A 10,647-nucleotide genomic window follows, 5' to 3' on the forward strand; every position below is an offset into this window, starting at 1 on the left:
TTTAGTGGGCCACGGTTCCACTGACGCACAGAAACGTTTTGCCCAGGGGGAAGGAAGAAGACAGCGCTGGGGCAGGTGACAGTGTCGATACTCCCTGGCTCTGTTTCAGCTTAAAAAAAAAAAAGGGCAGCGGTGGAAAAAGTGAACCCTGTGCACTGTTGACAGGGGCCTCCTTAGAGTTCCCAGTTAACGTGAATTTAAAAGGAGTAAAATGTTTCAGCCCTTTATTGCAGGCTCTAATGCTGCCTTGATTTCCTCCTGGCTGTGACTTCCACACCCAGCCACAGTGTGTTTTGCTCATGAGCGCTTGGCCATGGGAGCGTGATTCTGTACGGAGGTGCACAGCTGCAGAGCTGGCTAGCCTGTCCCCACGCCCACATCATCCCCAGGTTCTGGTTTTCCACTCCATTTCCATGACAGCTGATGCCTTAATAAACGTGTTAGTCTCTAAGGTGCCCCAAGACTCCCTGTTGCACATGTAGCCCTGGCTTGCAGCCCAGGACTGCATCCCCATCCGTAATCGTGCAATTCTGGGCCTTTCCAGCATTCCCTGTAAGCTGAGTGCGGGCGCAGATGCCCGGGAGAGATGCAAGGGGGGGAGAAGAGTAAGTTCAATTAACTCTTCTCTCTCAGCCCCTCCCCCTCCCCCAGGGAACGTAGACAAGGAAGGGGCTTGATGCCTCAGTTTCCCCATCTGTAAAATGGGCTCACAGCAGCGTGAGGCTAAGTGACCGCAGTCATTGCTTGTGGTCAGAGTCTGGCGGGGGGCCGGTCGCTCAGCTGACCCCCTGCCCAGCGCCCCGGGCCCAGCGGGAGCCACGCCTGCCCAGCCCTTCGGGGCCCGTCGCTCCGCCCGCCGGGGGCGGGGCCTTCCCCCGGCCAGGGGAGCCGCGGCGGCGCCGGGCGCTCAGTGGAGGCTGCCGGCTGCTCGGAGCTGGGCGCACGGGGCGGCGGGCCGGGCTCGGGGCACCATGGACAGCGGCTGCTGGAGGCCGGGCGCGACGCTGCTGCTGCTGCTGCTGCTGCTGCACGGGGGTGAGTCCCCGGGCCGGGACCTGTGGGGCCGGGATAGCCACATGGGGAGCGGCCGCGGGTCGGTGCGCCTGGCGGGGGGCTGGTCGGTGCGCCTGGCGGGGGGCTGGTCGGTGCGCCGGGGGGGGGGCTGGTCGGTGCGCCGGAGGGGAGCTGGTCGGTGCGCCTGGCGGGGGGCTGGTCGGTGCGCCGGGGGGGGAGCTGGTCGGTGCGCCGGGGGCGGGGGGAGCTGGTCGGTGCGCCGGGGGCGGGGGGAGCTGGTCGGTGCGCCGGGCGGGGAGCTGGTCGGTGCGCCGGGGGGGGGGGCTGGTCGGTGCGCCTGGCGGGGGGCTGGTCGGTGCGCCGGGGGGGGGGCTGGTCGGTGCGCCGGGGGGGGGGGGGAGCTGGTCGGTGCGCCGGGGGGGGGGCTGGTCGGTGCGCCGGGGGGGGGAGCTGGTCGGTGCGCCTGGCGGGGGGCTGGTCGGTGCGCCGGGGGGGGGGGGGGGGCTGGTCGGTGCGCCGGGGGGGGGGAGCTGGTCGGTGCGCCGGAGGGGAGCTGGTCGGTGCGCCGGGGGGGGGGGCTGGTCGGTGCGCCGGGGGCTGCACAGGGGCTGCGGGGGGGCGGTTTCCTCGCTGCCCAGTAACTAACTCGCCGCTCCGGTCCCTGGCGCGCTCCGGGCTCCTGTCGGTCACTGTCCCAGCACCGCTGGGGCCCGCGGGAGCTCTGTGGGCAGCGCCGGGCGGCCCCGCTGCAGTCCGGGCTGAGCCGGACCTGGTCGCCCCGCGCTGCCCCGCCCGGCTGGCCGGCGCCCCAGGGTGGCTCTCGGCTGCCAGCGGCACCCCGGGGTCGGTGCCCCTCTCGCTGGGCGCTGCGGTCCGGTGCCCCGGGATCTCCGCGGGAGGCGGGAGGCCCTGACACGCCCGGCCGGGGCAGCTGGGCTCCTGCGCTCCCGCTTCTGGCAAGCGGCGCCGGGAAGCCCCCGGGGCGGGCTGGGTCTGCGCTTCCTCGGGCGCGGGGCGGGTGGCCCGGGGAGGGGTCTGAGCTCCCGGCCCTGCGCTCCCGGGCCCCAGAGCCCCAGGCGGGCGAGGCCGTTGCCCCCTTCCCCGCAGCCGGCCCTGGCGCCCAGCAGCCCCGGGCTGTTTCCCACGCGCGCCTCCCCCGCCAGGGCCGGGCAGCCCGGGGCTGCTGCACGGGGCGGAGGCGCTTCCCCGCCGGGCGCGGCCGCTGCAAGGCCCCGCTGCAGGCGGAGCGGGACGCGCCTGAGCCCCTGTCGGGTCGCTCCCACCCCTCGGCGCTCCCCGGCTCTTGCGGAGCTCGGCCCGCGGGGCTGGGCCCCTCCCCTCTTTCAGCCGCTGGCTCTTGTTACACCCGCTTCCCCCAGGCTGCAGAGCCCAGCGGGAAATCTCGGCCCCCCCCGGTACACACAGACTGGGGTCCCGTCCCACCTTGTCTTCCCCGTGGCAAGCGCAACGGACGCGCTCCTGGAGTCCGTCACCCCGGTGAGCGTCCCGGCCCTTCTCTTACCTGCCCCGTTCAGTTTATCCAGGACCTTCCTGCCTTGGCCGGCCATGGAGCTGGATGCAGGATGCCCAGGCAGGGCAGGGCCTGGGGCAAGGGCCACCAGTGCCCCGGGCGAGGATCCAGAGCAGCCTCTGGCTGGTGTCGCTGGCTCTGCTGCTCCCGCTGCCCGTGTGGGCAGAGCAGGCGGAAGGTGACCCACTGCCCTGCACAACCCCCTGCCCCAGGCCACCCTCCCCAGCCCCATCTGTAGGACGGCTGGGGGGGTCGCCACAGGGCCCCCCGAAGTGTGGGGGCTGGGACAGCTGCCCCACCTGCTCCCCTGGACGGGGCGGCTCTGGCTGTGCCAGACTGGGCACCGTGGTAAGGTCGTGGCTCCACCCCCGTTCCACTGGGCCAGCCGGGGGCTCGTGGCTCCTTTGGCCCAGTGTCAGACCGGAGCTCGCTCAGCGGCGTGTCCTCCCGCCCCCACTTCTCCTGCCGGTGGGGCCGTCGTCTGCTTGCCCCGGCGGGCGGCGCACGTCGCTGCATTGCCAGGCCTCGGCTCGGCTCGTGTCCCATCTGCCCAGGGAGCCGAGGCTCTCTGTGCCCTCGACCTGGCCTCTGCGTTACTTACCCTGTGCTGGGGTTCAGGGGCCCCCTGCACTGCACCCCGGCCGCCCGCAGGAGTGACCCTCGCTCAGCAGGTAGATCAGGAGGTTTATTAGGCGACAGAGGCCCAGTTTCTCACAGAAGCGACAGTGCAGCAGGCAGAGACCGTCCTTCCAACCCGTCCTGGGGAGAGGAGCCCGAGGGGGGCCCCTCTGGGGTGTAGCTTCCCCCCTCCTCAGGCTGGCTGCCTTCCAGCTGCCTCTCCCCCAGCTTCTAACTGCCGCCCCCGATTCAAATCCAGCTCGGCTCCTCCCTCCTCTTTGTTCAGGGCAGAGGTGTTACCCGCCAGCCTAGGTTGTAGCCCCAGGGGTCATCCTTAGCCACCGGGAGCTGCTCTGCCTGTCACACACACATCCAGCATGAGTCTCACACATGCACTCCCCCCACTCCATCACACCGCCGTCTTTGCATCAGCTGCAGGCTTTCAGTGAGTTCATGCACAGGTGATGTGCAGGGGGGAGCCCCAGCATCAGCGTCCCCTCCCGTCTCCCCACACACACCATCGGCACCATCCTGCTGCTGCTGCTGCTGCTGCTGCTGAGTGCGGGGGCAGCCCCCCAGCCTCCAAAGCGGCATGGCCCAACAGCAGCACAAGCTTGCCAGGCTGCACTGCTCCCCGGGGGTTGGCTTCCGCGGGGCAGGGAATGGGCAGTGCGGGGGAGGGCTGGAGCAGGGAGGGGGGTGTGTGCAGCTAGTGCCCCCCCTGAATCCCTGTCCCAGTTGCCAGGGAGTTAATAGAAATGTGCAATGGCTCCAGGGGAGAACCCACGTGGGGATAGGCTGGGGCCTCTCTCAGCCGGGCTCTGCCCCTCTGCAGGTGGGCCGAGTTACTTTATACCTGGCTAGTTCTGTAATCAAAATCTCACGCAGGACCAAGGGAAAGGACGCTGCTGTGCAGGTGATACGCCACCTCCGCTGCTGCTCTCAACCCTGCTTCGCAGGGCAGCCGCAAGCAGAGAGCACGCGAGTGCCATGCCATTTATTTTCCCTAAGCCTGTGCCCACTGGTGCCAGTTGTCTTGTATCAGAGAGGTGGCCGTGTCAGTCTGTAGCTTCGAGAACAAGAAGTCTTGTGGCACCTTATAGACTAACAGATATTTTGGACCATAAGCTTTCATGGGCAAAGACCCGCTTCATCAGATGCATGAGTGGGGGATGGTTTCAGAGGGGCATTTAAAGAGTGGGGTCTCAGTAAGAGGAAGGGCCAGACCTGACAACGTCTATTCAGCAAGGTGGAAATGGCCCTGTATCAACAGCACTTATCAAAAGAGGTAAAAACAAGTCAGATCAGGCAGGGGGATGTGAGCCTTTGTCAGAGTCTAACGGGGAGATATCAGCACCCAGAGCAGAGAAACTGCCTTTGTAAGCTGCGAGCCGCTCCCAGTCTCTGTTTAATCCTTGGTTAATGGAGTCAAATTTGCAAATAAACTGCAGCTCAGAGATTTCTCTCTCCATTTGATTTCTGGTGCCTTGTCTTCCTCCAATGGTTTATTAGTTGAGCGCCGTGTCGGCTGCTCCATTGGCTTGAGCAGGATTGATGTCAGGCTGACGGACCTGTAATGCCCTGGCCGTCCTCATCTTGACGCTGGTAGCTCGCTTTCAGCTTGCTGGGCTGGCATTCACCTGCTGAGGGAGGAGCCGGCGTGCAGAGAGGCTCCCTGCGAAGTCCACCTCTGGGAAGCAGGGGCCACCCGCCCCACCTCCTCCTCAGCCGACCAACCGTGAGGCTGATGGTGACTGCCACCACGAGGCCTCTTCCCTGGTGAGTTATAAGCAGGGCGCCAAAGTCCTCATTCAAAAGGTTGGCTCCGTTCTTGGGTTCTTTTCGCTGTGGGAGCGATCGGTCAAGGCGTCGCGACTGGCTTGTTCTCTGCATTCCCGGCTGGCAGGGTCAGCCTGTTTGCAGGTGCAGAATCAGCAGCGTTAGGTGGGAATGGTGTTTGCTCTGCTCTGCGCCGGACGCCAGCAGCCATCCCCGGGTCGCTCCCTGGCCCTGGGGCATTAGCAGCATCACTGATTCTTTGCACTTGCTTTTAATTTTGCCTCCGGCTCGTCAGAGCATCTCTTAGTGATTGAGCAGCTGCCCAGAGGAGAAGGCACACAGCAGAGTGCCAGAGGCGTCCCTTTGTCTTGCTCCATGCGCGCTTTTAGAGTGAAAGGCTCCGACTTGGTTATCTGCTTGAAATCTTTGTTTGCGTTTGATGGTGCAGCCGTCGGTCGCTCTCCACCATTTGGGGGCGAAAAGCAGCTGGAGCGCCTGAGACACGCTGGTGCTGTGGTTACTCGAAGGCCTGGAGCAGAGGCAAAATTGCTCACAGACGTGCTCTGAAAATCTCTCTTGCAGGGTTGTTGAATTCGTCCAGATTCTGCTTTCGCATCCGTTACAAAGATTGAGCCCATGGCGGCTCAGCCTGGGAGGAGACAAAGCGTCTAACTGTAGCAGCATGGAGGGATGTGCTTGGGTCCTTTTGCTCCTGCTTCCCGGTGACTCCAGGGGGTGGTTAGATTTTGCCTTCCAGGAATGAGCTGCTGTCATGGGCTCAGTCTTGCCTGCCCTCCGTTTCCTCCTCCTCCCTTCGACTTAAGCCAGGCTGAGGCCAGTGCCCCCATTGGCAGTACTCTGGCACTCGCCTCTTTGGCGGTGGCTGCGTTCCCACTCCCTGGTCCAGCTGGGATAGTGCCCAGCTGGGGCTGGGGCTGGGGCTGATGGCCCGGGGGCTGCCCAGCCAGGCGTACGCAGAACTGTGCTCTTGGACTCCTGGCCGCCCTGAGATCTGAACAAACCAACCCCTTCCTGTGGTGCCCAGCTCTGCTCCCTGCATTTGCCTTTCCCTCCAGTGCCTCCCGCCCCCAGCCCTTCCCCTCCAGGCTTCCCAGCCGGCTTGTCGCTCGCTTCTTGCCCAGAGGCGCCTGGAGGCCCTCGTTTTTTCTCATTGCTCCTCGTCAGCCAGGTGCTTTCCATGCACTGATTGAATACGCCCATCCCAGCCCTCTCGGCTGCTTGGCCTAGTGGTGGTGGAGCGCTGCTGGGCCCCTCAAGCCATGAGAACCCGGGAAAGGCCTCTGAGGTGGTGGCGGCTGCTTTCGTTCCGGGCCTGCCGGGTCACACAAGGACAGGAGGACAGCAGTTCTGGGCTGGCCTGGGCTGCTGCAGCCCTTAGCCCAGCGGCTGCGAAGGTCAAGCAGAGGATCCGTGGAGTTTGGCCATGTGTCACCGGCGAGGATTCTCTGCCCCTGCAGCCGCTGTCTGGGAGTTTCACAGGGCCCCGTCACCACTGAGCCGCGAGAGAGGAACGCTGTGTTCAGCAGCTGCTGGAGAACCGCTCTGCTGCACCGTGTGTCTGGGAGATGGACCTCCCCGAGCTATGTCGGAGACAGACCTAGGCCTGCAGTCCAGCAGCTGCTAGCTCCAGCCCCCGGCTTGTCCGTGGGTAGTGCCCCCTTAGCAAACAGCGCTACTGGGCTCGCAGGCCGGCTCACAGCTCTCTGTGCAGGGCCGTGATGGAGCAGGGCCCACGGTTCTGCCCAGGGGTTATCTTTGGGTCTGGCAGGGCTGGACCTCTCTGCAGGCTGCACTTCGGCGCCCCAGCAGGGACAGTCCCCTGGGCGCTGGGGACGGACCCAGGGCGAGGGGAACTCCAGGCCCAGCCCTGGCGGAATGAGGAAGGTGACGGTGAAGGGTCCAGCTCTCCAGGGTGTCCTGCTTTGGACCTGCAGGAGCGGCTCCAGATGATCCCTGTGCTGCAGAGCGCTACGCGTGGGGCTCCCCCAGCTGCGAAATGGCCCCATTGCTGCTCTGGCCCTGCCCCAGCCAGCCCCTGCTCTGGGCCCTGTCGCTCCAGAGCGCTGGCTCCCCCTCGGCTGCTGCAGTTCACTGCCCGGCTCCCCCACGCTGGGCCCTCCACCCCCTGCCGCTGCGGGGCAGAGGGGAGCCTGGCCTGAGGTGCCCCCACCGAGCATGTGCTGTGTCAGTGCTGCTGATGCAAGGCCGTGTTTACAGGCTGCCCGGATGCCCAGGGGAGCTGCTGCCAGGCGCTGGCGTGGAGCTGGGGAAGCAGCTCTGTGTGAGGTGCCGGGCCAGGTGGGAGATGCCCCAGGTGCCCATGCGGGGACCAGCGGGGACACCTGCAGGGGTCTGGGCTCGGCAGGGGGAGCAGGCAAGGGGGCATCACCCCCCGAGCACCTCAGCTCCAACACCTGTGGCCCCCAAGCCACGCGTGGGAGAGACCCCGGGGCTGCCCAGCTGATTGGCTGAGCCCGTGAGCTACTGGCGGTGCCCAGCCACACGGCCCTCGGCGTGCACAACCCAGCTCGCTCTGCCCGCAGGTGGAACAGCTGGAGGCAGCGCTGCGTGACCAGCCCACGGCCAGCAGGGTCAGCCCCACCCTGTGGGGATGGGGCGCATGGGGGGCAGGGTGAAGCCTGGGGGGAGGGTCTCCGGGCGAGGGCGCAGCGCCCGGGGAGGTAGTTAGTGATCTCTTCCCCCTCTTTGCAGCTGTGGCAGAGGAGCCGGTGGGCACAGCCAGGAGGAGATGCGACACCATCTACAGGGGCTTTGCCGAGTGCCTCATCAGCCTGGGAGACAGCATGGCCCAGAGCGCGCAGAAACAGCAGGAGAGCGCGCAGGAGGGGCAGGAACTGGACGCCATCTGCCGGTGAGAGGGGCAGCGCCCCCAGGCTCCCAGGAGGGCCCCCCAGGCAGTGGGAGGGGGCTGCAGCCGGGGGGTAGAGGGGCAGGGTTGGTGCTCGGGGCAGAACTGTTTGGACCTCAGGTCGAGGGCCTGGAGCTGTGGGAATGGGGCAGGTTCCCAGCCTGACCTCTGGGGTGGGTCCTGTCGGCAGTGGAAGACGGCAGGACCTCGTGGGGCGGGAATTCAGTGCCGTGAGGAGGTGGCCAGCTGGTGCCTGGAGGTGCGGCCCAGGTGGGCTGGTCTCATCCAGGCCAGCTGTGGGCACACGACTCTCCACACAGGGCCTCTGGGGGGCTCTTTCCAGGAGAGCTGCACTAGCCCAAGCAACCATGACAGGGGGGTTGGGGGCATGGCCATGCTGTTTAGGGGCGGGGCCAGGCAGGTTGGGGGCAGGGCCATGCTGTTTGGGGGCGGGGCCAGGCAGGTTGGGGGCAGGGTCATGCTGTTTGGGGGCGGGGCCAGGCAGGATGGGGCCAAGCTGGCGATTTGTGCCAAAATCAAATGGGCAAACATATGCCAGATTGTGTCTCTAGCCAATGCACTGGCTTAGTGCTGCAGTGTCATCGCATGGGGCGGGGCCAGGCTGGTTGGGGCGGGGCCAGGCTGGCTATGGCTGGAGAAGGGCATGGCCAGGTTGGCTGCAGGTGGGGCAGGGCTGAGTAGGGGCTGGAATGGGTGTGGGTCAGAGGGGGCCCAGGCTGGCTAGTGGCAGCCCTGGGGCCTGGCTGACAGGTAACCTGTGGAGCTCCTCCCCAGAGGGCGTTGTGAAGACCAGGAGCTTAGCAGGGATTAAAAAGAGCGAGATACGTCCACGGCGGCTCGGTCTATGAGTGGCTATTGGCCAGGCGGGGCTGGGAGGAGTCCCAGCCTCGGTCTGCAGAAGCTGGGCATGGGTGATGGGAGGGATCACTTGGTTCCCTGTTCCGACCACTCCCTCTGGGGCACCCGACATTGGCCGCTGTCGGCAGACAGGACTCTGACCCCGTGCGGCCGTTCTTCTGTTCTCATGGCCCTTGTTTCTGACCCTTTCTGCTCCCGGGCCAAGGTCCTGGGATGACTTTCACAGCTGCGCCAGCGGGGTCTTGTCCAGCTGCCCCGAGGAAGCTGCTGCCATCTGGGAGTCGCTGCGCCAGGAGTCCAAGAAGATCCAGTTCCAAGGGAACCTCCACGACCTGTGCAGCACACGGACCAGGTCACCCGGCCGTGTGCAAGGCCCAGCCGCAGAGGAGACAAACAAGGCAACTCTGCAAGGCTCAGCCCAGCACCCCCAGTCCAGCCTGCTGGCTGTCCTGGCGCTTGCATTGCTGCTGGCGCTCCCGTCGCTGCTGGCGCCTGTCGCCTAGCCAGGGGACTGCCTCCAGGAACCCACTGATGTCACCCAGCCCAGCCTGCTGGCCATTCTGGCGCTCCCGTTGCTGCTGGCGCTCCCGTCGCTGCTGGCGCCTGTCGCCTAGCCAGGGGACTGCATCCAGGAACCCACTGATGTCACCCAGCCCAGCCTGCTGGCCGTTCTGGTACTCCCGTCGCTGCTGGCGCTCCCATCGCTGCTGGCGCCTGTCGCCTAGCCAGGGGACTGCATCCAGGAACCCACTGATGTCACCCAGCCCAGCCTGCTGGCCGTTCTGGCACTCCCGTCGCTGCTGGCGCTCCCGTCGCTGCTGGCGCCTGTCGCCTAGCCAGGGGACTGCATCCAGGAACCCACTGATGTCACCCAGCCCAGCCTGCTGGCCGTTCTGGCGCTCCCGTCGCTGCTGGCGCTCCCGTCGCTGCTGGCGCCTGTCGCCTAGCCAGGGGACTGCATCCAGGAACCCACTGATGTCACCCAGCCCAGCCTGCTGGCCCTCCTGGCACTCCTGTCACTGCTGGCATCTGTCGCCTAGCCAGGGGACTGTGTCTGGGAACCCACTGTGTCACCCAGCCTGGCCTGCTGGCCATCCTGGTGCTCGCATCGCTGCTGGCATTCCCGTCTCTGCTGGCACCTGTCGCCTAGCCAGGGGACTGTGTCCGGGAACCCACTGATGTCACCCAGCCCAGCCTGCTGGCCCTCCTGGCACTCCCGTCTCTGCTGGCACCTGTCGCCTAGCCAGGGGACTGTGTCCGGGAACCCACTGTATCACTCAGCCCAGCCTGCTGGCTGTCCTGGCACGCCTGTTGCTGCTGGTGCCTGGTGCCTAGTCAGGGACTGTGTCTGGGAACCCACTGTGTCACCCAGCCTGGCCTGCTGGCCGTCCTGGTGCTCGCATTGCTGCTGGCATTCCCGTCTCTGCTGGTGCCTGTCCCCTAGCCAGGGGACTGTGTCTGGGAACCTGCTGATGTCACCCAGCACAGACTGGAGGGATGGGAGCCAGCTCTGAACGACAGAGGGAGACCAGGGCTAGTCCGAATATCCAGTGTGCCCAGAGCTGCAGGCCCCAGAGCCTGCTGCCCAGCTGGTATTCCCAGTCTTCTTCTAGCCGGACACTAGCTGAGGGCCAGCTGGAGCTGGGAGTCCCCTGGCACAGCCTTGGGCCAGGGACATCAGGTCCCATGGAGCCAAGGAAGCGGTAGCCCTGGGGTCCCATGTTCCTTGGGGTCACCCTGGGTGTTCTCTAGGAGACCCAGACCCCAGCGACGCAGCTCCCCCTCCCCCACCACCATGTGCAGGCAACTCTCCCTGCAGGGACCAGCCTGAGCCCCACCCTGCTTCCCTCAGCCCAGGCTGCAGTGCCAGCCCTCCTGTGCCCTCCGTGCCAGCCCCATGCACTTGCTTTCCACCTGCGCCTCTGGCCCCAGGCTG

General features: G+C 66.0%; 1 protein-coding gene across 1 annotated transcript; it reads left to right on the plus strand.

Annotated features, from left to right (window-relative positions):
* The first annotated feature begins 931 nt into the window (after positions 1-931).
* On the plus strand, positions 932-10,339 carry NRN1L (neuritin 1 like). The gene is made up of 3 exons (XM_075008934.1): positions 932-1,035; positions 7,676-7,835; positions 8,917-10,339. Exons 1-3 carry the CDS (start codon positions 972-974, stop codon positions 9,212-9,214), a joined length of 522 nt encoding a protein of 173 aa, XP_074865035.1. The 5' UTR covers positions 932-971; the 3' UTR covers positions 9,215-10,339.
* The last annotated feature ends 308 nt before the right edge of the window (positions 10,340-10,647 follow it).

Source organism: Carettochelys insculpta, chromosome 14 (genome assembly GCF_033958435.1).
Source record: "Carettochelys insculpta isolate YL-2023 chromosome 14, ASM3395843v1, whole genome shotgun sequence".
Classification (NCBI taxonomy): Eukaryota; Metazoa; Chordata; order Testudines; family Carettochelyidae; genus Carettochelys; species Carettochelys insculpta.